The sequence below is a fragment of the Thunnus thynnus genome, chromosome 12, assembly GCF_963924715.1.
Source record: "Thunnus thynnus chromosome 12, fThuThy2.1, whole genome shotgun sequence".
Taxonomy (NCBI): domain Eukaryota; kingdom Metazoa; phylum Chordata; class Actinopteri; order Scombriformes; family Scombridae; genus Thunnus; species Thunnus thynnus.
In genome coordinates this window covers 6370563-6397896 of record NC_089528.1, presented here as the reverse complement: position 1 = coordinate 6397896, position 27334 = coordinate 6370563, and the positions used below count along the sequence as shown (strand labels likewise).

The 27334-nt window shown below is 39.3% G+C and overlaps 1 protein-coding gene across 5 annotated transcripts in view; it reads left to right on the top strand.

Annotated features, from left to right (window-relative positions):
- Positions 1-26913, top strand: part of ctnnd2b (catenin (cadherin-associated protein), delta 2b) — a 177663-nt gene extending 150750 nt beyond the window's left edge. For all 5 annotated transcript variants that reach the window (XM_067604991.1, XM_067604989.1, XM_067604988.1 and 2 more), the window contains 10 exons: positions 4202-4319; positions 6148-6330; positions 11248-11421; positions 12512-12662; positions 15435-15690; positions 17934-18018; positions 18172-18298; positions 21552-21680; positions 22409-22485; positions 23979-26913. In XM_067604991.1, coding sequence (XP_067461092.1) covers positions 4202-4319; positions 6148-6330; positions 11248-11421; positions 12512-12662; positions 15435-15690; positions 17934-18018; positions 18172-18298; positions 21552-21680; positions 22409-22485; positions 23979-24242 — 1564 coding nt within the window. In that variant the 3' untranslated portion in view covers positions 24243-26913. The remainder of the gene's footprint in view (positions 1-4201; positions 4320-6147; positions 6331-11247; positions 11422-12511; positions 12663-15434; positions 15691-17933; positions 18019-18171; positions 18299-21551; positions 21681-22408; positions 22486-23978) is intronic.
- Positions 26914-27334: the final 421 nt, after the last annotated feature.

Below are 27334 nucleotides of genomic sequence, written 5' to 3'. Positions count from 1 at the left end.
CTGTTTGTCTCTGTCTAACTACACATGTGGCCTGTTAATCTCAGCCACAATATGTCATTTTACCTGCTCTCAGAGAAAATAAACTGCAGATATCGGCTGCTAACAAAGGCTTTAGTAGCTTCTAATACTGTATATGTGTGAAAATGCACACATTTAGTACCGTGATGTGTGTGTGTGTGTGTGTGTTGCAGGAGATAGCTTTGTGTGGATCAGCTCCCCAAACTCGAAGGGCTAATTCATCTTTCTCACGCCTCGTTAGGGAATGCTGGGAGTCTGATTAAAGATTGAATATTTCATGGCAGGTTTGGTATATCACAAGCCACCTGCTCTCTCTCTCCCTCTCCCTCTCCCCCTCTCTCTCTCTCTCTCTCTCTCTCTCTCTTTCCCTCTCTTTGTCCATCACCCATTATCCTCCTGGCTTTCTCATTTTCTCTCCCTCTTCTCTCGTCTAGTCACTCCATCTCCTTCTATTACTCCATTTCTTCTCTCTCGATCATATTATCCCTCCTTTATCCCTTTCGCTATTCTATCTCGCCCTGTCTGTGGCTCGCTGTCTCTCTCTTTCACACACACACACACACATTTTCTCCCTCTGCTTACTCATTGCTTGTTTCTTGGGTGTGCATATGTTGCCGTCTCGACTAACAGGGAATGCTGAAACTTGTGCTGCTACACTGAATTTGAAATATGTGCACTCAATTTGCCGGTGCGAGGCAAATTCAATGGCAACTAGTAGGCGGATCAGACAGCGATGTGATGTCAAAAAAAGTCAACTGTAAATTCAAGCAAGAAGTATTACAGACCGATTGAAATCCAGCTCTAGCCGAATGTTGAAAAGGTGTGAATGCATCCATCTCTCCAGGCTGCATATGTAATCTATACTCCTCCCTAGAGTTACTTTAGCTAAGATTCCACCCAAATTTTAACAGTAGTGGATCCATTCAATACCGTTATATGAATATTAGGAGTTGGGTTGTCAAGATAAACAGTTGGTGACACTAATTCTCTTATCGAGGACCATTAAAGGTGCAGTGTGTAGAATTTAGTGATGTCTAGTGGAACGGACTTGGCAGAAATGGAATATAATATTCATAAGTATGTTTTAATTAGTGTATAATCCCATGAAAATAAGAATCGTTATGTTTTCGTTACCTTAGAATGAGCCCTTTATATCTACATAGGGAGCGGGTCCTCTTCCACAGAGGCCGCCATGTTGCACTACTATGTTTCTACAGTAGCCCAGAACGGACAAACCAAACACTGGCTCTAGAGAGGACCTTTCATGTTTTTTTTATGAGTTTCACAGCCACTGTAGGTTCTCCTACACGCTTTGAAGGGTAGGGGGAGGGGAAAGGTATTCAGTTGGTTGCAATCTGCAAACCTCAGTGTTACATGCCAATAAATCTCACACACTGGTCCTTTAAACCATTGCAGAGGAAAAGGAGATGACGTAATTAAAAGAGCGCCAGTTAATCCTCAAATATTGCCATAGAAAACATGATGGAAATATGACATTTCTGTTTGTTTCATGTATTCATTTGAGGAACGTTACAGTCTCCTCATTGCCCCACACAGATTTGATGTTTTTGTCACTTCAGCGGAAGCTTCATTAGACATTGAAGTCACATGCTTCATGTACTGTGCTTAATGATTTATTCATAAGTCTGTTTCCATTGCACTTCATTACATTTTCCTTTTTATCGATATACCAACTTTTCTGCCTCAGCCAAGCATAAAAACTTTTTTGCCTATAGCACTGTAGAAGTGAGATTGCAACCAGATTTGTGATCTGGCTCACGGAGACACATATAGTGTATGTGGCTAAATGTTAACAAAAATGGTATTTGCATGTGGATATTAATCAGATGAGACACTTAAAATGAACTGAAAGTGATTGATTGGAGGTGACCCTTCATAACACCAGTAGAAGTCATTTTGTCAAAATAAAAGCAGCCACTAACAGATTTATGATGTAGTATAAGGAATTTAGACCTAGCTGGGCTGTTATGAAGAACAAATTGAAAAGCGTTTATGAACTGTGACTCATTGTTATTGTACACCAGTTGGTCTTGAGAACAACAAAATGAAAATGTGTTTTATTGAATATATTTGGATTATTTCTCTGAACTCTCCAACAAAAGACAGAATGTCATTGCACACAATTCAAACACACACACAGAGGCATCCAGCAGATTCCTGCTTTTGATTATAGAATTAAAGACAAAGCAACAGTCTCCCTGTTGCTATGAAAAGAGTCATTTTTGTCTGTGCACTTTTTCTCACAGCAGCAGCAGCACACTACGGATGAATCAAACTCTGTTCTGTTTGAAAGCTCCCCTTGTAGGCACATAACCTTTTTTTCCAACAGCGTGGTTTATTTTTTCTCACAGTATTTAGATTTTTCACACTAAAAGATCACAATGAGAGATAATCTGCAGGCCTGTTGCCTTGCACGGAAACGCTTTAGAGGGATTAATTATGCCAGAATGACTGAAGTTAATTGGATTGAATCCATTAACAGGTAGTAGCCAGAATGAAGTATATAAAGTAGTAGTAAAGTCCTAGTCAAGTTAGTTTGGTATTTCTGTTTTTGTCCTTTGTGGCAAGGTGCACAGTACAGGTGTGTATATGTGTGTGTGCGTGTGTGTGTGTGTGCACGTACTCGCTCGTAACCTTGCATCAAGGTTCAAGATGCCAGGAGAGATGCAGACTAGAACACAGCATCTCGTCAACACTCTGAAAAATTCACGCTGTTAAAACATGATGCTCATGTAATTTAATAAAACCGAGACTCCACTGAGGGTCAGAAAGTAACAAACAATTGCATTATTAATACATATCACTCCACTCATGTCATGTTTTGTATTTTACGCACCAGAACATCCCATTTAAGGTCAGTCCGATCTTAAATCTGCTGCAATACAGACAGAACTGCATGTTTTGACCTCAACAGACTCAGGTCAGTCCAGGTAGGAAGAAAGATTCCAGGCATTCAAACGGGCATCATTTGTCTGTAGTACTTCTCTAACAAAATTTGTTCACATTATAAAGTTGATATAGCTGACATGTTAGCAAACAGTTGCTAATTTATACATTAAGACAGACAGATGAGGAGCAACATTAGCATTTATTTGGAATCATGGTTTCGGCCTCCTTCTCCTCCATCTGTTTTGGTCATCACCAACCCTCAAGAAAAATATCTGGCTCCTAAGCTACTAAATGCTCCTCAGTATTGAGCCCTCCAAATGAGCCCGCTCTGTTCTGATTGGCCATCTCTCGGAAGCTGCCACTCGGCGGATATCCACCGGCTGGGGAGGCTATGTCAAAAAACCATGAAACAAACTATAGTAGTCAGATTTCACTGCTTTTCCTCATTTTTACTGGAAATGTCAACTTCTCAAATACTCAAATACTTCTCAAAACTTCTGTACGTGTACGAGCCGGAATCAGTGTGAACAATGCAAACAACACAAGGAAAAACCTTAGCAACAACATTAGCAACCAAGGCCACAGAATAAATGGCTGTTTATGGGTATGCATGACGAGCCAAGTCAGCTCGTGGGTAAGGTAGAAAAAAACGTCACAAACAAAGCATTTAGAGCAGGATGAATCCCTGGGTTTTGACTTGCAGGAAGCATTTCTACATATGTTAACCTCAAGTTTTGCAGCTTTGACCATGTTTAACATCGATAACTGACATCAAAACAGTATATAAATAACAGAAAACCAGAAAAAGCTTAATGTGTCCCATTTAAGTCAAAGTTTAGTTTCAAACTAAAATGCTGATGCTAGTTATTGAGGATGTGGGAAAACAAATGCGACTAATGGAGTTTTGGCAGCTTGGTGCCACATCTCACTGACACTGAGGGCATGAGCATCTGCTAGCCATCTTTAAAAGTCTGATATTTAAAGGGCATCACACTCAGGCACTCCCTCTCTGTCACATAGACAAGCATACACATGAGTTTGTACAAATATATATGCTTTAACAGACACATGTGCACACACACACACAGAGAAAACTTTTAAGAAACTAGTGGAAAATTAAAGTTTAAAGTGTTACCTTGCAGCATGAAGATTTGTGTTTGCATGTGAAACTGCATGTTCAGTTTTTAGTTGGACTGTTAACTGATGAGGTGTGTGTGTACGTGTATGTGTGTGTGTGTGTGTGTGTGTGTGTGTGTGTGTGTGTGTGTAATAGGAATGTGAGTTCTGCAGGTGAGGAGGCACGGAGGAGGATGAGGGAGTGTGAAGGCCTGACAGACGCTCTGCTCTACGTCATCCAGACTGCTCTGGGGAGCAGTGAGATTGACAGCAAGGTAACTCATACACACACACACACACACACACACACACACACACACACTTACAACCAACTGCCATGCCCGCATACAAACTTCTGTAGCCTCTACAGTAGCTCATGCACACACAAATACAAAAAATACATACACAATGAAAAAGTACAGTCAATAAGAAGAATCAGCAAAATCATATCAAAGTATCATAGTATAACAGATCATCACGTATCATAGGTGCACACACAGGTGTATTTTAGATTAACTGTGTGCTCTGTACTGTATATGTGTATGTCTGCATGTGTGTGTGTCTCACTGACTTAGAACTCAAATATAAATGGTTATTTTTGCTATGTAAATATGTACTTTATGATGATTACTGATCATGTTATTAGTCTATTTTAAATTTACATAAATTAACATGCAAATGTGTTTTATCTGTGTCTTTGCAGGCTGTATGTATACAGTATATCTGCATATTAATTTGTCTAAGTTGTTTGCCTGTGGTATGTATGTTAATGTCCAGAGGCTTGCTGGCCACAAACTGCACACTGCAAAAAATGAAAGCTTAGTGAGGTTTTTGTTTTCAACCCTGTTTTGTGGATATTACTGTCCAATTATCTTACTGCTCTGGCTGATATAAATCTGCTCACAAAGACATGTCACTGATACTACTTTCAAGAAAATAGCGCTAATTACTGAATGATAAACAACAAAGTGCAGTTTACACTTACACCAAGTACAGATTGGAAAGAAGTTACACTACTGTCAAATGTGTCTCAGAAATTACATTTTGTGTGTTTAAAACTAGTGTATGTACAAAAATACATGAGCTTACCAAGCTCATCATTTTTTACAGTGTAACATACATTACTCAACCCACATGACCAATGACACAGAAACATGACTAGTGACAGTGTGTGTGCTTTTATATGTGTTTGCATGCATGTACTTGTATGTGCTTCGGGTGTAGGTGTGTGTTTGATGTGTAAGAGTGTTACGCTGTGTCGCCTGCGTGTGTGTGTGTCTGTGTGTGTGTGTGTGTGTGTGTGTGTTTTGGTGTGTTGTGTGGAGGCTCTTCCCAAGGAGATGTGAAGTTGTTAATCCGCAGAAATCCTTCATGAGATCAAAGTCTGTGACTATTGACTGCATAGCCACTTACAACAATAGGATTAGTGCGCGTGTATGCGTGTGTGTGAGTCTGGCTACACTACTGTGTGCACACAGAATGTGTGTGTCTGTGTGTGTACATGTTTGGGTTAATGTATTATATACACAGCCTGCACTGCACAGTATGTTTATATATGTGTATGAATGTGTATGTTGTGTGTATCCCCTAACATATGTATCTACAGTCTAATTTTAAAGGACCAGTGTGTAGGATTTAGTGGCATCTAGTGGTGAGATTACAGATTGCGACCAACTGAATACCCCTCCCCCTCCCCCTCCCCATCCAAGCATGTAGAGAACCTATGGTTATCACGAAACTCGCAAAAAATGTGAAAGGCCCTCTCTAGAGCTAGTGTTTGGTTTGTCCATTCTGGGCTACTGTAGAAACATGGCGGTGCAACATGGTGGGCTCCGGAGAAGAGGACCCGCTCCCTATTTAGACATAAAGGGCTCATTCTAGGGTAACGAAAACACAACAATTCTTATTTTCAGGCGATTATACACTAATTGAAACATACTTATATATATTTTATTCCATTTCTGCCAAGTCCATTCCGCTAGATGCCACTAAATTCTACACACTGGTCCTTTAAGTGTGTGTTTGTCTGTTTGCCATCTGTCCCTCTGTTTTATCTTTTCGAACTTTCTCCCTCTTCCTCTCTTTCTTCTGCTCTACCATCAGACCGTGGAGAACTGTGTGTGCATTCTGAGGAACCTGTCGTACCGTCTGGCTGCAGAGACGTCTCACAGCCAGCAGGGGGGGTCTGAGGAGCTGGATGGCCTTTTGTGTGACACTGGCGGGAAGGACGCAGAGAGTTCCGGATGCTGGGGCAAGAAGAAGAAGAAAAAGAAGGGCCACGACCAAGTGAGCAAACAAATATTTCTTCCTTTCTTTTTTCTTGTCTTTTTGTCTGTCCTCCTCTCTTCTCTCGATTTCTAGAGTTGGAGATTCAGTGGGTCTCTTGTTTGGGCGGGGCAGATCCATGCAGCTAATGTCCCCTCCACTCAAAAATGTGTTTTTCTTCTTGTTCTTACAGTTGGATGTTTGAGCTTCACGGTGTAGAATGATGTGTGTGCAGAATTTGACTCTAGCAGACTGTTTTCATGTTCATCTGCAAAGAGGAAAGTTTTTCTGTGCTCATTGAAATTCCGCCTATGAGCATTTTTTGATATCACAACTAGTTTGGAGGCTGATCGTGGTCCAGTGTGCAACTTACACGAGTGTGATGTGGAAACTCGAAGCCTCTACTGCACAAACACTGAGAATGGACTTTACAGTGAAGAAGGAGACATTTCATGTCCAGCAGTTACATTTTTGAAATGAGCAATATAATATAATTTTTCATTAGGTAATTGTACATGTAAACATATTTTAAAAAAAACATACACACATAGACACGTTATTATTTCAAGCAGAGTATTTTTTATATATCTTACAACATGTCTGGAGGGAATCTTCAACGACTCGCAGCCTGGACCATTGAGAACTTGTAGGGCAAAGGTGGCTTTTCCATTGTATTTTACAAACCAGGAAGGATCAGACATATAGTACGTCATTAACGAGATGACAGCAGAAGTTCGGTTCTGGGTCAGTAAGTCCTGGTACTGGAAAAAAATACATTTGAGTCCCTATGTACTAACAGTATTCTATCAGAGGAGGCATCAATGTGCAGGAACATGGCAGCTAGATGCGCAGGTGGCAGATGGACATTCTCTCTGTGGAATATGGGCCTTTTAGTTGCTGAGTGTCTGATTCATTCCTTTGTTTATATTAATATTAATCATACTTTTCCTAATATGACACCTGTGACACCTTTAGCATGAAGTGAGCAACATTTCTGGGCTCTGCGTGGTCCTGGTGGGTTTTAATTCGTGCGTCAATTGTTGAGATATCCTACAATCTTTGTCAGTGCTGCTGCTCTCGCTGTCTTTCCATTTTTACCTTCACTCTTCACAACAATACAGTAACATATAGAAGTTTAACTACCACATACAAATCGTCATTTACTCACCAAATGGGTGCAAAATTTTCCTTTGTTTAATGCTGTAACTTCATTGGTTGGTATTCCCTGTCAGATGTCCACGATACAAATTAAACAACAAGGCAACAGTAATACAGATGGGTTTTACAGACCTTTGTCATCTTGAACTTTTTGAAAGTCTCAAGGTAGTTTGTGTTTCTAAACTGGATAAATACATCCTTGTCAATAGCTCTTTTGTATAACGCCATGCATCATTCAACACAATGTAAAATTATAGAGCACCTACTGCATATTTTAAGGCATTTTAAGACACTATCTCTACCATTATGTGTATTTATTGTTATAATTTTGTTGTCCGTCTTGTGTAAGAGCACAGTTCTTCACAGTTCACAGTTTTGTTTTTTTCAAATCGAGAGAGAACTCGATTTCTCATTTTGTATTGGAGCTCTGTGCTGTTTCTACTTCAGGAAGATTTGCTCAGTTCAACCTTGGTTCACACTATCTAAAGTCTCAAATGAATATTTATGGATGCACTACAGCTTTCTTTGATATTCATGATGTTTGAGTCAGAGTTGTTTTTCACGTCAACTACTGACAATCACCTACCACCTCGATTATTTAGGGTCAAGTCTGCAGAATGAGATGACTCATAGCTACGTCCATCAAGCAGAGCTTGATGATGTCACAAATATGCACCTGTGTCATTCTTTGATTAAAAAAAAAAATCCATGATCGACGAACCAAAGACCGTTCAAAATGTGTGGCTTTTACACAGCAGTATCAGGGGATTATGGCTTTACCTGCAGATTAAGCCATGTTTGACTTTCTGCGTACTGGCTACCTGTGCTCAGAATCACAAAACTGATTTAGTACATCTCTCTGGATTTCCCGGGTATGTCCATCTGCTGCCAACAGGCAGACTTTCATCCTCCGTTTAGTTAAAAAGAAAGGGAAAAAAAGCTCCTTTAGTTGAAGAATTGGCAGAAACCTAACCGCTGCCTTGAAGCAGGCTCTAACCTCTTGTCATGCTAATAAGCAATCAGCAACACATTATGGTCGAGTGTAAGACGTCTTTTACAAGTTTTAGTGAAGCCGTGGGGAATGAGAACCCAACACTTCCGGTGGATCGGGGTGGGTGAATTGCTCATTAGCCCTGCATGCTTTTTCTCCCCCCTTTCATTTCTAGCAAAGGCAGAGAAAAGAGAGTTGAAAATGGTAGTGATGAGCCAGGCCTTTGACTTGTAGTTGTCGAGCAAAGCCTCAACAAACTTTTTGTGTAGACAGGAGCCAGGCAGAACCAGAGAGATGTGGGATCTTAAAACTAACCCTGGGATCAGATTGTAAAGGGACAAATCATCAAATCATAACCTTCCCATAATAATAACATGTAAACCCCCCTCCCCCCCTCCCCACTATCTGTCTTTCTGCACTCCAGTGCAGCTGTGGGTGATTACCATGAAGTAGCGATTGGGGAGCTTGCTGGAGAGGGCAAAACTCTATCAACTGTAGGGTAATTAGAGGAGAGAAAGAGGAGAGGAGAGGAGAAGAGGGAGGATATGTCGATTAAGATGAGATATAATGGAAGAGTTTAGGTAAAAGGGAGGCTAGAAAATACAAAAGGATGAGTGAGGAGAAAGAGGAAGTAGTAGAATAATAAGATCAATGACAGAGTAGCAAAGGAAGACAACAAGTGGAGTGACAAAAAAACATTTTGTTGGCAATATTACAGAACTTTAACAGATGTCATCTAAGATTACGTCATTACATATGGAAGGAGGATGGGAGAATGATATTATTTTTTATACAACACAAAATGTGTGGACTTATATTATGACAACTACGGTACACACAGGACATCTCAGTTTTTTAAACATATACACCCATAAATCAGGATCAGAACCAACTATATAGATCAAGTATGTTTAATCATACAAAGACAATAGACCTATACACAGTACACAGCGCTCAATGTACTGGAAGATACATATAACTAAACAAAGACAACAATGCTAAACAAAGCAAAACATGTCAAAGATATATAGTAGTTATTATGTACAGGAAAACTTCACTTATAGATGTTCCCTTTGTCTCTGTTGATCATTCACTAACCTCAGCCCTGTTCCCTTACTGTTGCTAAGTAACTGTAAGGCAGTGACTGACAATTTCTTTCCCCGGCTGAAATGCAAAATGCAAAATTTAACAGCTGTAACAATTTAGCTACTTAAGCTAACATTAGCTCCATGAGTTGGTTGAAACACTGTCTATGTTTGACCTTTTAAAATTTAAAGCTGAACAAAAACCCTGTAAAGATGTCTTAAATACTTTATGACTGCATACACGATATCGTGCTAAAAAAAAAACATTGAGGCTAAGCTGCATGTCGCAGGCAAAAAGTAAACAGACATGCAGCAGTGTTCTTGGATTGCAGTGTAGAGCTAGTTAGTCCTTGTATTATAAGTATGATAATGAAAAATGAACCAGTGTGTTTGACGAACGCCGTGCTATCTCACATAATGAGTTTGGCCGAGGTTGCTGGAGTGTAAACTTCCCCAAATGCAATAACGCAGCACAGAGCTGCTAAAGTTAGCCTGCACTCTTTAATATTAGCATCCAGGACCGGCTCCGAGGCAATGGGGAAATACTACACAGTGGATGCTCTAGTCATTAACAGGGCTGCTTTTACAGTAACTTGTTAACCTTTAAAATAATGTTGTATGAAATGCGTCTGGCCTTGAAAGTAACACAGGGTCAGGGTATTAATAGTAACCTAGTGAGCTGTACATGCTAACATGTACAGCTTATGTTAGAGTAAATAACACAATGTTTAATCCATTCCTTACATTTTTGCGCTTGTATTTTTGGTTTTGGAGAAGGTAAAAAAGAGCACAGCACCATCCACATTCTTAATGTACAGAGTTTCCCTCTTACTACATCCCCATGTACACCACAGAGGGTTTAATGAACAGTCAGTAGACAGATGTCTGTACAGAACATACAATAAAAGAATTTTATGTTAATGTTTTTGCACAATTTATGTATTAAACAATAATATATAGAATTTGTAAGTACAGTAAATGTTTTGGTATTGCAGGATTATTTCACCATTGTTATGTCCAAGAACACTTGGACATAACATAAGACCCAATTCATGATATTTATGAAATGAAAACCTCGATAACTTCTTTTATTGAATGCAGCTTGATTCGTATCATTCATTTGGACCGTAAAAATAATTTGTATTCCTTTAAAAGTCAATACACCATATTCCCCAGCCCTGGTCTGAGCCCCTGATGGATGGCAAGTTGTCACCACTGAGCTTCTATAATATTTTCATAAATAAGGGGAACGCATATATGCAACAAATCCTATGTCCAGGGCAGCAAGTAATGATTGCTTTTGGTGAAAATGAATTTTTTTTTTATAATGCAACTACTCATCAACATAATGTAGTCAAATGTCAGTACCACAGATTTGTGTGAATAATATTGCAATGTCACTGAGAAACCTCCTGTATTCAACGTTCAACATTTTCAGTTATTATTGATGTTCAGTATTGCATTTTTTTTTACAATTCATCATCAATGCAGGAGAAAATGTCAGATTTCAATTACAGAGGAGACAGAAAAACAAAATGCACAAATAGATGAATGCCACCTCATTTATATACTGCTTATGAATAGTAAATCTCCTCTCTCGTTCTTGCCTGAGGGGACCATGCTGGCACCCTACCACTGTCAAACCTCACCTCACACAGAAGTCAAAATGCCTTTCTCTCCTGAATTATGTCTCATCTTCCACAGTGGGACGGCGTCGGCCCATTTCCAGACTTGGCGGAGCCCCCAAAAGGCATCCAGATGTTATGGCACCCTACCATCGTCAAGCCCTACCTCACACTGCTGTCTGAGTGTTCCAACCCAGACACCCTGGAGGGAGCAGCTGGGGCCCTGCAAAACCTAGCTGCTGGCAGCTGGAAGGTAAAGACTCAGGCTTATTGTAATACTAAAAGGCATATGCAAGAATGTATCGAAATTCCAGTGGGTGCTGGAAAGTGTTTTTGCAAAATACCACCCTAACAGCCCCCGTTCTTCTGGTCATTTTGTGCTGTGGGATAGCAAACTTCACTTACTGGCTCTCTGGAATGTCCTCATGCATGCATGAATGTAATCCTGTGGTGCATAGTTCTCTGAAATCAACCCTTTCATGTAATGGTGTCAAAAGACTCTGGTTGGAATAAATGCTTTTCCTAGTGATGAAAGTATTTTTATTTTCATCAATATTTCAAAGATAATGATGAACTACACGGAGGACTATAGACATTGCTTCAGATTTAAAATATTTATTTGTATACTATATATTTATACATTATATATTTTTTTTATATCAGCGAACTTGATAGACAGCAGTTTGGTCTGTGTAGACATGCTGCACTTGACAGATTCCTTTTTTAATGAACTAGCATTGATGTAGAAAATTCCCATGAATACAGTATCAGTAAATTTGACAAATTCTTCCAATGTCCACTTAGTTGGTGTTTTCAAAGCCACATCTCAAGGCCTTCTTCAGCATACTTAGTTTGCTTTATAGAATCTAAACCATAAACGAAAACTAACATTTAAACCATCTTAACACTTAAACAAGTCCCTCTGCTGAGGAATGCCAAGAGATGTGATTGAAAGCCTCAGAAATACCAAGCAAGTGGAACTTGTGGTGGGTCAAGAATTCCAAAAAATCCAAAAAATATTTGAAATACTTTTTAGAAAATCAGCCCTTACATGTTTCAGAGTGCAATGGTCTTCAGCAGCTTTGATATTCCATTATGTTTTGCAAATTTCCAGTCGTAATTTACCAAAAATGCAATGATATTCTAAAGGAAAAGAATAACATAGATTATGCAATCACATACTTTTTTGAAAAGAAATAGCCTGTAGTGGCCACTTCTCATCAGTTAATTTGAATTATAATACACCAGAAATTAGGAAAAAGAGGAAATGTGTGAATAAAAGTGCATCAAAACAAATCTCTGTGTCCACCTCTGACCCCTCTCCTCCTTCTTTCCGTGCCCAGTGGTCGGTCTATATCCGGGCCGCAGTGCGCAAGGAGAAGGGGCTCCCTATCCTGGTGGAGTTACTGAGGATAGACAACGACCGGGTGGTCTGTGCCGTGGCCACTGCTCTGAGAAACATGGCCCTGGACATCAGGAACAAGGAGCTCATTGGTGGGTAGCTGATTCACAATAATTAATGATACAAAAGTATTGTATTGTATTGATACTGCAGGTGGTTGAAATGTCACCAATAAAGAAAAGAGAGCTCTGATTCATTGTGCAGGTACTTCTTGTATCTAGATTAATTGTTTTTCCAGCACCTACCCCACTTAGGTTTTGTGGATATGCAAAAAAGAAAAAAATGCACCAAATAAAAAAAGGTATAATATAATTACTAATGAAAATCGACTTTGATTAAGAATTTTCTTGATACTAGTGGAGTAATATGCCTTAATTGAAGATAATGACACTGAAAAGAAGTGCAGTTATCTCCACCCACGTGCAGAATTACTTTAATACTTAATATGACACTTGTTAAAGTAGACATGTTCAGCAGTAATATTTTAAAAGACCTATTAAAATATAATTTGGACAGAGAATCATTGCTGTTGGGAATGGCAGCGCGGCAGGTTGTGTGCTTTTATGATATTTGTCTATTTATGCAGATATACAGATCATTTCTTTCTTTAAACAGATACTAGTGTTGCTCCGGCTGATCGTTTGATGCTTGATTTTCCTTTGGAGACAGAGTGATGTCTCTGAACTGTGATGTGAACTCTGCTTTTCTGCTGGTCCCCATAGCAACAACCACATGCCTCCTTCCACTTACTCTGTCTGATGCTTCAGGCTGTGAGCTAAGCTGCGTGTGTGTGTGTGTGTGTGTGCATGTTGTCTAAGTAAGCGAATGTGTCCATTCATGTGTATACCATATGTAGGTTGTAATGTCATACATCATGCTGCCACTGGGCACGTATGTATTTTTTGATAGGACATATTGTCAGCCTTCAGTTGGGTTCAGTTAACATGATGAAATTGCGTTAGAGACACACCATATTGTGTAGTTGTACCCTTGGAGCTTTCAGCAGTAGATATCAATACTGTCTGCACAGACTGGTCCTCTGTGAGCCAACTTTATTGCTGCACTGTTACAAACTTGATTGCAAGCTTCACTTGCAGTGTTTGTATGTTTGTAATAATGTGACTATTGCCAATACTGTGAGGATATGGCAATAGCTGAATTAAGCTGCTCACATGGTACGCTTATGTTTGACAACTTAACATAATAAGCTGGTTTATTTGTGTGAATATGATTATCGGAAGAGAATTGTGGTTTTTATTACTTAAAATCAAAAAATCATTAAGAATATTGAATTGCGAGAGTGTTTATATACAGTATAAGTTAAAGCCACGGCTCTAGTTTTAGCTCAGTAGTAGTGTTTTCCGCCAACTTCAAGTTTTTCTTGACTTTTGTCTGTAAATGTTACTGGTGCGTTGCACACATATCAACACATCCACACATGCGTGCAACATAATTTCTGCTGACTGTGGCCTTGGTGCAAAGTACTGCAAGTGCAGTAATAATGTAAATAATAATATCAGGTCATTATTATATTTAGCATTAGTTATTTTCTTATATATTAATCAAAAGAGTCGATGCTCTCTTGCCACAGCAGGGAAACTCACATAGTGTGAATATAAACTGTCAACGGGTCACCCCACCACCCCAGGGTGATGACCCAATCAGAATTAGGGGCAGAGGGCACAGTGGATAAGATTGTCCAACGGCAATACTGGTGTGTCATGGGAAATGTAGTCAGTCAATTTTAAATCATGTGCTCATGTCTCCATTGTGTGACAACCACCCAACCAGGTTGTATTTTTACTTCCCTCATAGCAGCTAAGACCTTTAGCTTTCTGACAGACTTTATTTATAATAAAATGAATGATTTTAAATATTGGGGATTAATTAATTATAAAAATATAACTCATAATCAAAGCAGAGGTGAAAAAAAAATCTAAAAAATAAGAATCTTTCAGAGAGCATTAGGGATGTCTGGTGGCTGATATCTGTGGGGAGACTTCCTGTTAGAGCTGTTTAGAAGATTTAGATTTACTGCAATGATGATGAGACATAAAAGCATCTTTTAATGGACTTACAGAGCTCAGGAAGTCTGAGATAAACTGAAAGCTCATGGTGTACATTTGGATTTATGTTATAAATCTGTCATGTATTGTATTATGGAAGATAAACTGCCATCCAAACATACAGAACTGATATAGATAATTATATGTATTGTATGTTTAAAACTGTGGAAAACGATATGTGCTATGATAATACAACAGACTGTAATCAACAGCGACACCGTAATTAAACAGATACTTGCTGACCTCCAGAGGAGGAGAAGCTGGATAAATATCAGCGCCTCCCCTGGAACATACTGGACTTATGAACTGACAGCACTTTATATAGGATCACTAAACTCTATGCACTTTGTGGAGGTTTTGCACTTTGGCACTGGTCGCACTTTATGTGTAATTGTTATTTGTTCTGAATTTCAATAGAAATCTTTATAAAAAGGAAAAGAGGAAAGTACATAGTCTACTTAGGGACTATAGAGAAATCATTATGGGATAAAATGTCATGTCAAGTTAGCCTATTATATAATTCAAGTTCAGCATCACACTTTCTACTACTAACGGGTGAAGTTAGAAGCAAATAGGTATTAAAATCTGTCTTTGACTGTTTTCTAATTTTCAGGACAATTCAGTCAGCTTTATTATGTGAAACATGTTATATTGCACAGTACATATAATACTGATCTAAGTTAGCATAGCAAAAATTCAAATGGTCTTTCTTTCATTCCTATTTCCATCCTGTCTCCTTTCCATCTCCAAACCCTTTAACCTACATAATTCCACCTGCTCTGTCACTTTTGCCATCAGGTAAGTACGCCATGAGGGACCTGGTGCACCGTTTGCCTGGTGGCAGCAACAACAACAACAGCAGCGGTGGAGGAGGAGGAGGTGGAAGCGCCAACAGCAGCAGCCTGGTAGGGAAGACCATGTCAGACGACACCATCACTGCTATCTGCTGCGCACTGCATGAGGTCATCACCAAGAACATGGAGAACACCAAGGCCCTGAGGGACGCCGGTGGCATTGAGAAGCTCATCGGCATCGCCCGCAGCAAAGGAGACAAGTAAGCTGAATGAGAAGATGTTGTCAGGTAGAAGGGGGTGTATTAAAAACCACAGGTGCATCATGGCCTTGCCTTTTAGTTACAATCAAAAACAAAACTTTGCATCATAGATGCTGAATTTTTCAAAGTTGATTCAGAATCTGAAACTGAAATTATTCAAATTACAACCACTAGAATTTAAAGCATTGTGATCGCATGTTTCTAAGAATACCTCTGCATTGTCAAATGAACAGCCAACACACATCAGCATACAAGTCACACAGAACAGAGACTTCTGCACCGCAGTCACCACGTCGCAGGATTTACAGCTGCACTGGATATAATCTTTATTTAATCGTCTCCATATTTCCAAATGTTGATTGTGAGATGCACGCTTCGGCATATTAATGCCTCACTGGCAGCCTGCTGTTCTGCATTTGGTTATTTGTTCATTAGCAAAGCACATAGTTAACAGGTAGAGTGGGAGACAAATGTAGTCAGATTCATCAGCCCAGTGGACAAGTAGGTTGAGTGACAAAGGGCTGCAGGAGGTGAAGGAGCTGAGAGAGACTGCAGCAGAGACACAGGAGAAGGGAGAAAGAAAAGGTTTGGAGAGGTTGTGCTTGTTTTAGAGCAATGAGTCAACACTCAAAGCAGTCAACAAAAAATAAGGTCCAAAGATTATTTGACCATTCCTCTCTTGCTCACTGTCTACACAATCTGTTTACCTCAACTACATTTGCTTTGCCAGTGGGAACAGAAAAGAAATGTGGGGAAAGTGGCCAGTAAACTGCAGCTAGAAAGGTTGTAATGCCTTCATTTTATACTTCTTAAGGCTGATTATTTGACCCAAAAGAAGATTGTGCTCAACCAAAGACAAAAAAGAGAAAACATCTGTGCATTTCCCCCCTGTGTTGAATTTATGCACATAGAAACTGAATAAAGAACAATCAGACTGATTTAGGTGTATCTATAATTTAGTGTTTATAGCCTGAATTAAATGTATCTTGATTTTTTTTAGATTTCTGTCTGTCTTTCTATGATTAATACATTAAAATGATTTATATATTTATAATAATGCATTTAATCAATTTAACACATTTAAATATGTGACTTAAAGGTAGCTCATCCTCACCAAATTGCATGAATTTCACAAGTCAAAAGCTGAGAAGCCAGTGTTGCCAACTATTTTCAGTGGAAAGTAGCTAAAGCCTGCTGGAGTGTCTATGACATCATGATGTAATTACATTTATACCAGATTTTTAAAAATCTAAAGGAAATTTAGTTAAATTAAACTAGACTGACTGTAACTAGCCATATCATTAGCTATTTTTTTATTTTCTCATTTACAGATATCAGCCAGGGAAAATCAATAAGTAAACTTAGTTTTAGCTTAAGCTAAGGCTAACCCTAGCAGTCTCACCAGCTAGCGTTCACTTGATATATCTAATATTTTCTCTGCTTTAGTTAGCTGTCTAGTTGGCCATAGGAATGTATCATTTTCACAGAAATGATACATTCCTATGGTATAATACATTTTATATATTTTAATACAGGTATCAAAAGGTAATATTAAGGTCTTAGCTCAGTTGTGACCAAATATTTAGCTACTATGTTTTGACTTTGTATGGCAGTATAATAGAAAATACAAGTTTGGTTCTTACTTTTATACCAAAGTTGTGTTCATTTTATCCAGAGCTCTGTGAAGAATCAAAGGTTGAAATTAATTTCCAACATTATTCAAAGTTGACATATGGAAGGTATAAATCCATAGATATTCAAAATTTCCTCATTCTTGTTTCCGTATTTGCTTTGCATCAGTGCAAGAGGACAGGATATGCAATCACAGAATCCAAAACAATAACATTTACCAAAATGACTTGAAGAAATACATTTTAATTTCCTAGGCACTGATAAGGCCATATGAGCCAATTAGACCCATGGCCATTAGTCAGCAATGTCAAAACCTGGAGGATGCAGAATTAAATATTGGCCAATCAATCAACCAAGCAATCATGCAATTTAGCCTGAGAACATTTGTTGAGATAAAGAAGGTATTGGCATAGTGCATCCTGGGTATTTTCTTCCTTAGAGGCTTCAGTAAATTACTGCTTCACATACTGGTTTAGTGTCTGCCTTATTTCTGCTTCTTCATTATTCTGCACTATGGTGTTTGAATACCTCACACTAGCACAAAACAAAACAAAACCAAGGACAGTCAAGCTTTATTCTGTTTGTCTTTCTCCTCTCTGCTGAATTCCTAGACATAGTCCTAAAGTGGTGAAAGCAGCATCTCAAGTCCTGAACAGCATGTGGCAGTACAGAGACCTCCGCAGCCTCTACAAAAAGGTAAAGTCTGCATGACAAAATGTACTCTGGCTGTATAAACATTGGACATGTCAGTCTTGTTGGCTTTTCAGCAAATATTACTAACAGACTGAAAACTGACTAATTAGAAATGATTTTTAAGACCTTTCTTCTCTTGTCTCCTCTCCTCTCCAGGATGGCTATTCTCAGTACCATTTTGTCGGCTCTTCCTCCACGATAGAGAGAGACAGACAGCGACCTTATTCCTCCTCTCGTACTCCGTCCATCTCTCCCGTACGGACCTCGCCCAACAATCGATCAGGTATGTACACCCCCTCTCACACACACCCCCACTCCCCCCGTCATCCCTTTTGTCCTCTATCACTCTTTCTGTCAGTACAGTCCAGTCAAACTAACACTAGCTGAAGTCTGCTTTAACCTTCACACTACGGCAGCTTCCGACAAATTATTCTGCTGTCAGGTAAAATCCTTGTACGGTACCTCCTAAAGAGTCCACCCTTGTATTGTTGAAATTATGGTTTGACTAATATGAGCCATCCAAGGTCTCAGTGTTTCTGGACTGATGACAATATCAAGTACTGCACTGAGGTACAATTGGTACTTGAACTTCCTTTTTACTATTTTCCTACGCAACCCAACCATAGTTATAATACAATAATATCATACTCTATAAATTATTCTGAAATGGGCCATTCTGCATAATAAATACTTTTACTTGTGATACTCTGTAAAATGTGGATGCTTCACACACATCTTGTCTACTGTTTTGTCTACTGTCATGGCTACAACTTTGTGTTCTATCAGAATCAGCTTTATTGGCCAAACATGTGAACACATACAAGAAAAATACACTTAATATCTTTTATTAAATTCCTTCAAAGTCTTCACTACAAATATTATATGGACAGACATGAATGTAAACTGTAACTTGAGTCGTTGGCAGAGGCATAAAACCACACGGCGGTATTTCTAGTTATATTTTTGTATGCAAGACTTACTTTCTTGGCTTAGTCTATAAGCTTCTAAAACTGAGAAGAAACAAAGGATAATGATAAAAGACTAATCATACTTTTTTTTTTTACTTTTTTTTTTTTACATTTTACATTTAGGGATGTGATCAAAATATTTAGCTGGCATCAATTCAGCTTCCCTGCCTTCTTGTCATTCAGACATACTGGAGGTGTATTTTATGTCAGTGCTCCTTACGAAAATTGTTAAATTATTATAAATAATTATTAGAATAGAAAATTATACAGAAGGAGTGCTGCTCCGATTATTACTGATCCAACATGAGAAGAATCTCCTCAGCAATATAAAACTGGTTCCTTTACAGTGTTTCGTGGTTTGCTAAACTGTTTTTTTTTTCTGTGTGCACAAGAGCTGATAAATAAGAGATAAATGTATTACAGTGCTCTCTGTGCATTTTTTACCTTATGTTGTTGTAGCCTTGGTGTGAATCTGTTTTACAGATAGCCTGGAGATTCACTAATATTTAAAACATATGAGTAAACCTACTCAAAAAAAGGGCTTAGGCATTTTTGTAGTTTTAAGCTTTTCAGTTGTACCCTAAAACCATTGTTTTGGGCAGGTAGAGCTGTCAGGAAACAACAGCTAATAGACACCAGTTGGCCAGCTCATCACTCATCACTTTCATCAATAAAGGTGATGATGCCACAGGCCTGAACTATCATGGCTGATCATGGCTGCTGTTGTACTGTAACTTTAGAAAGTGACTCAGGCGCATTTTCAGACATGAGACCGACATGTAAAATTGCATATCATCACATTTAGATAAGAAGAAGAGAAGTCTGAAAGGGACTTTAGTATAACCTCTGCAACAAATATATTACCAGACAATTTGACACTGAATGACTAGTAGAGAAATATATCGTTCTGTATCTGCTAACCAATAAATAATTCAAATCAATTTGAAATGACTATATATGAGAGCATTAAATAGGTTTTGTGAGACAAAAAACCCCCACCAGATCTGGATTTATGAGGCTGTCAACTGACAGTGGCAAAATGATAAACACTGTAGTTTGGGAGCTAATTTCCCATTTTTTGTTTTGTTTCTCTGTTTACAAGTGTGCAAGCAGTCACAGATGGTTCATCAAGACATTTGTTTAATTTCACTGCTGCGGAAATTTTTGACATACAAAAGAAATGGCTCCTTTGTGTGGAAAAAGCCTTTGCCCGTACATTCAGACAACACTTGTTCTCAGCAGACATGGGATAAATGGCCTTGAAGGTGTTGATATCACAATAGACTGGTGATGTTAGCAGAGCATTAATGAGCATATGGGTCAATGCTAACTGTGTTATAATGTACAGAGGAACAGGAAAGAGACAAAGAGACAGATGCAGTCACACATACAGGCTGGCAGGCTGCATCATAGCTAGCAGCTTCTATGTGAAAGGCCGTTGATAATGATTTGAATATTAGAGGAAACGCTTCTGAACCATATGGCACTGAATCAATAGCCAGGTTTCCTCCAACATGGCTAACCAGATCTAACTCATTATCTTTGCCACTGATCCCCCCCAACCCCCTCTCTGTCTAGCATTTATTATGCTTTTTTTTTCCCCCAACTGTGGATGTGCTTATTATCTATGACAATTTTCGAATTTGTTCCTTGTACAAGTGGTTCTTTGGGCGAGTAAGGCAGATACAGACAGATAAAAGTGCCAGTAGGAGTACTAGTAGTGAATATAAGGTAGGAAAGAAGTGTGAGAGAACTAGATGTTCATAAAGTGTAGTAAGTAGAGGTGCTGAGGGAGTAGCCTGCAGCCAGACAGAGAAAGAAAGAAGAAGACAGAAGCAAGAGTAAAGCAGACATGGGGAGGAGGGATGACTCAGTATTCACTAGTGTTGGGCTGAATACTCGGATGAAACTTTTTACGAGCATGAGTATCATCCGATTAAAATGTGTCAATATCTGTACTCGTGATGAAGGAAAAATCCTCATTGGGTAGCTGTGTCCACATCGCACACAGAGCCTATACAAAGTTCACTGCTGCTGCGCCACATAGCACAATCATGTCATCATCACAGCCACTCTGTCTACAGGGATTAACAGCTCGCAATCTCACCGCTTCAACCCACATCCGCGTCAGGCTTAGAATACCAACTTCTGGTTAGGCCCCGCCCACTTCCGGTTTAAGCACCGCCCATTCTGAGTAGAGATACGGATTGGTTGAACAGATACAGATACAGATACAGATAATGGTTTACCTCTTTGAAATTACACCCTGGCCAAAAACCAAAACCTTTGTGAAGAATGGGACACAATACAATCACAATACAAACAACACCTCGTTTTTACTTACAGAAAGATGATGCTTAGAGGAAATAATGCATATAGAGAAGCCTCAGAGTGCTGACAGAGTGCAGAGAGAACTTTCAAATCACTCCGGCCTTTCTGCTGTGAAAGGACTCCAGTGAAGTGTAAATAGTTCATTCATGCTGTAGTTTCCTTCTTGTGTATCCAAAAGTGTGTTTATGATGGAATGAAGGTTAAAGATATTCCCTGTGTTTGTGTGTGTGTATGTAGCGAGCGCTCCCGCGTCCCCCAGGGAGATGATGGCATTGAAGGAGAGGAAGGCAGACTATGACTTGACCGGCAATGCCACTTACCATGGCAGCAAGGGCGAACACACATCCCGAAAGGACGCCATGACAGGTAGGAATTCCCTACTGCATGTCTGACATAAAAACACATGCACATTTCTACTCTGAAGCTCCCAGCTGACTTTATAGGTACAGGCAAACATCAAGTTAAACTGTGTCAGTAATATGGACCTAAATGTTAAGTTCTAGAGAAAGTCAACTATGAAATTCTACAGTTTATTAGTTAAAACTAGACCAATAAATGGACCAGGACAATAATGTCTTCTGGTCTTGTTGCTGACAATGAAATTTAAGTGTAAAACATTTGAAATTCTGTTGAGGTCAGATAGATGCTGGACCAATCAGGCAACTATGAGTAGCATTCAGGTGTTAACATGATTGGATTTGAATGTGACACTTGAATGTATCAAGTACTCAGACATTTCCTTAGATGATTTAAATCTTTGACCTGATGGTGGCGCCAGAGGAAAGTTTAAAGGATCACCAAAGTCGGAAGAATTCATCCTCTTGGAATCATAATTGTCTGCACAAAATTTCATGGCAATCCGTCCAACAGATGTTGAGATGTTTCAGTCTGGACCAAAGTGGTGGACCAACCTACCGACCGCCATTGCCATTCATAGAGCAACAACACTAATGTAGCTAAAAATGGTTTCCATTACTGGTGACCACCTGACGGCCACTGACTGCCTACCTACACTCCTCTGCATGCATTGACAGTAATATCCCAGCTTCAGAGCAAACTTTAATCTGAAGTCCTCATCCTCACTGTCTCTGCAGGTCAAATCTCCGGTGGGTCTTCAACACTACACAGAGGAGCATATGTGTCACCTACTGATGACCTGAAGTATAATCAGGTACGACAAGTCCTTTTCTGTGTTAAAAATGTTCATAATTACACATATGTGACCAATGTTGCAACCCTAAAGTTGGTCATAAAACAAAATTATTACTACTATCTGTTATTTAAATAAACTACCATTTGGCAAAAGAAAGCAATAGTTGTGGAACAAAGCAAGGAGAGATGTAAACAGAGGGGAAAGAATGAAAACACCAAAGGCAGGTTAATGATTATATTTCAACTTAGAGGTTTTAGGTGTCACAGGTTCTCTGGGAGAAAAACATCTGAACACCCACAACACTCAACATCTGATGAAAGAAGTTTCTTTCAGTCTCTTGCCCTTCTTTGCACCTCTCTCTCTGCTGCATTCCAATGTCTTCTTACCTCTTTATGACTCATCTCACCTCAAAGAGAAGGAACTGCTCTATAGTAAGCCATAGATGGAGACATAACATCATAGCAAAACTGTAAGCCTCTCTATATATGCGAATTGAATAGTTGTACTATAGGGGAAAAATACTATCACGTCCACAAAGGTTGCCTTAAACTCATACATTTATAGAGCCCCATTTAAGTGTTATTGGAGCACTGCAGTGAATTTCTCTCAGGGTCTGGCCTTCAGTCCTACATTGTTGCCAGTAAAAGGCTTTCATATTACCTATCACATCATTTGGCAGCGATGTCAGAGGCTGTTCGGATCTTGAAACATGCAACTTGGCAGTCTCACAGCAATTTAACCCACACCACTGATGGGCATTTCACCCCTGATAAATCAAAACCATTTTGTGTTTAATTACTAGTTTGCTAGCTAGCTAAACATACTGTCAGCCAGCCATCCTGTTGTAAAGCAAAACATGTTCAGCAACAGACACTTTAATTGTGTTACAGCAACCTACATTTATAAAATAAATATGAATTGTCGACCACTTGCTTCTATTGAATAATAGTACTGTACTGACCTACACCAAAATAATTGCTGCTTCAGGCTTGTTAGTGGTCATGTTGTTACACCTTTCATTTTTTAGACAAAAAGAAAGTGTTGACTAAATACTGCAGTCATGTGAGTTTTAGCTCTACTCATCTGGCATTTGTCCAACATTTTGCAGACAAATAGTAGGAATGTCATACATGCTAATGTTACAGATACAGACAAACATTACAAATATCTAACACAACCAACCTTCCATGCTCTTAAACCATTCTATCTATTCATGGTCTGAAACACACGCAGTTCATTACTTACTACCTGTAAGTTAACTTTGTGTAGTAGAGTTTTGCTACATGTTATGAACCCAACAAGTCTTAACAAGTGTCACTATATGAGCTATCATGAGATTGTAGCAATCTATTTCCTGGCCTGGATCTATTTCTATGAATCTTTTACTGTTATTTTTTTTAAGTGGTGAGTTTAGAACATAAATACATATCAAATCAACATTTCTTAATGATGGTGCTTTGAACTTAGCCATCATAATCTTGCCTCAGTAATGATCTTTGCTCTTTTCACAGGTCTCCTCTCAAGGCTTGCCTTCAGAACCCTACCCTCCTTTCCAAAACCCTCCCCCACCCGACAGTGTCACCTTCGAGGACCAGGCCTTCTACGAGAACCAGGTTCACGCCGGAGGACGCCCCCCACAAGGTGACCTCAACATGCACCTGCAGGGCCTCAAATCCACCGGCAACTATGTAGACTTCTACTCAGCCTCGCGGCCCTACAGTGAGCTCAACTATGAGACCAGCCACTATCCAGCCTCACCAGACTCCTGGGTCTAAGGGGAGATGAGGGTGGAGGAGGAGGAGGAGGAGGAGGAGAGGGTGAATGAAGGAAAACAGGACAGTGGAGAGAATAGTTTAAAAGGTGGAGGAAAGAAGATGAAAGGACACTGTTTCCCTCCCTTCCCATCCTCCTCAGTAGTTCCTGAGTAGCATCATAGGTAGCAGGGTGAAAGAGGGGGAGGACGGAGCGAAAGAAAGGAGGTACGACACCACACTCCTTTCAAGAGACATTTGAAGGAGGAGGGAGAGGGGACAAAGGAGGAAAGGAGAAGAGCAGAAGAGCGGCCATGCATGTGCATGCACACCACCAACAAAACCGACGGACACATTTTCTTTCTGTGTTTAGTTTGTGATCAACAACTGCTACAAGGTTCAGCAGACAGAAAGCTAAAAACCTCCTGCACCTGAAGGCCTCTGGATACAGAACGTGAGAGGGACAGACATGATGAAAGAGTCAGAATGAAAAGGAAAAGCGTGATAAAAAAAAAAGTTGGAAATACTGTATATTGGGATGCAGAAGGACAATGAAAGAGAAAAATGGATCAGTGGACTTGAGGATGGAAGGTTTTTGGATGGTGAACGGAATGTGTCAGAGATGACCGGGAGAAACCTGTAAATATGTGGTATAGTAACATGGATTTTAGTAATGTGAAGCACAAGAAGCAGAGCTGTAGGACATGTAGGACGTCTGTCACACAAACTTTTGTTTCTCTCTATGGCTTCAGCGTGATGTATCCTCCTCTGGGCAAAGAATGCTTCTGGACTTTGTCATTTGTAACAGGTTTTTTCTTTTTCTTTTTGTGTTTCTACTTTTTTAATTCTCGATTCTGGTTGTATAGTATTTGATGTACACTGTACATTTACGGAGATGCATTGTGTACTGTACATAGCACTATTTTCTGTGTCATGTCAGGCCTTCGCCATTGGTCCTCCTCACTTCCTCACTAACTATCCCCCGACACATACACATACTTGAGACACACAATATCGCCACTCAGACTGTCAAAACTCAAATCACAGCTACAGACAGATTTCAACATGTTGCTAAAGTGAAGCATTCAATAATAATTGGGTATTGAAGCATCAATTCTGGTGGGTCAGGGTGCTCCTTTTACTGCCCTACAGATAGTTTTCACAAATGGCCAAAGAGAGGCTCAAACAGTATCTGGAATCACAGCAGCAGATGCCTTTTCTGTGACATAAATCTTGTTTTTTGAGGCTAGCTTTGGTTTTGCGGCGGCTATCTTTCCACATTAACACCACTAAACCCCTTTTTGTCCCCATGAGCCCTTCCTTCTAGTGCTCACTGTGTATATAACCGTGCCAAACAAGGGTTACTTCCCCTTAGCTGAAGAGGGCAGGGGGGGGTGAATGTTAGGGGGTGAAAAAGGGTCCAAGCTCAGTTGAAACTTTGATTTCAGCTGAACATCCTTGCAGTTCTAACAATGCCAGTTTGTAAATGCTTTGGTTTTTCTAAACTGTGTTTTACTGGGATGAAAACTGTCTAACTGCACCGGGACTGGGGAGAAAAAAATAATAATAAAAAAAAAAAAGAAAACCGTGGAGGGACTGTGACCGGGCGGAGCCTCGCTTCCTCCAAAGTTGTACAAAATTAGTTGATTTCTGTGTTGTAAAATAATCAATGTTTGAAGTACAAAAAAAAAAAAACTTTTCTGAGAGATGGGTGGCAATTCTAACTTCATGGTAGACAAAACTGTTAATAGAGTATGGATATATATTATATAAATATAAATATATACTTTTTATGTGCAGATGTGGATGTCACTTATAGCAGCAACATTATGGAAAAAGACTTGTAAAAAAAACAGCTACATGTAGGAATTTTGTTCACATTTTATTTTCTGGTCAACACACTAAATTGTCAACTTTGTGTAGTAATGTTGTTGCTATGTGGAGTAGAGTAGACCAGGGCCCAGGGATCCACGTTGTCACTAAAGCAGTCGAAAAAAAAGGTGCTACATCCGTGAGCAGTATTTCCAACATGTCTGTACTTTAACTGTGCACAAAATGTTTGTTGCCCCTTGCATTGATAGCAAATTATTGATTATCAGACATGAGTTCTGATCATGTCACAGGTGTCTGTTTTAAACCACATAACAGAGAACAATCACAAATTTGATTCGTTTAAAAAATGTATTCCTCGTGCATGAAACCCCAGTCTGATGAATTGGTCTCATTATGCTAAATGGCAAAAACTGCACCCATGAATGCATGATTATTTTGTCGTCAATCTGAAACTTGATGGTGTTTTTTTTTTCTTTTTCTTTTTTTTTAAAGTGAGAAAGACTAAATTGTAAAATGTGACGACAGACCCTGGTTCTCCCTACCCACTGCTGTTTAGAAGTCCTAGAGGTCATCTTCCGATGCTTGATGCTCATAATGCAAACTGTCCCCACAAAAACACTGGATGAAAAACAGACGTACTGTATTTGTTAGTGAGCATCTGGAAACTGACAACGTTATGTATGTCCTTGTGATCCTTAGGCAGAAAACCTGACTATAAGACCTGTATGGAGATATAACGTCGGTAACCTTTTTGTTGCTAGACCAAACGTGTTTTAAAAAGAGAATTGTGAATCTTTCTATTGCCTCAAACAAATTGCAACTGCTCCAAAAAATATAAACGGACCATCGAAGAACTTCTGAATTTGGGAGTTGTTTGTTCTGTTGCCAAAAATGTTCTTCGGGTGTGTTTTCAGTGTGTTACAGGAGCTGGTATGTTTTGACCATTAATAAGGACTTAACAATATTCTTAAAGCATACCCTTCATAACCATTTCTTTATATGTCATTCAGTACAATATGAATATTCACTAACAAAGACTTGAAACCACAGACTGTATATAAAAATGGATGTAGCGAGGTGTGACATCACCTGCTGGTTTGGATTGGAGCCTGTTTGAAGCCCAAAGTTGCTGCTTATGGTTGGCGCCATCTTTTCCATTTGGAGCCAGGAGCTTCAAAATAAGAAATGCAGGGAGTTGCCTTTCATGCTAAGCATGTCACACTACCTTGGGCCAAGCTAACAAGTAACAAGTCAAGTAACATTAAACTTACTGAAATACTGCA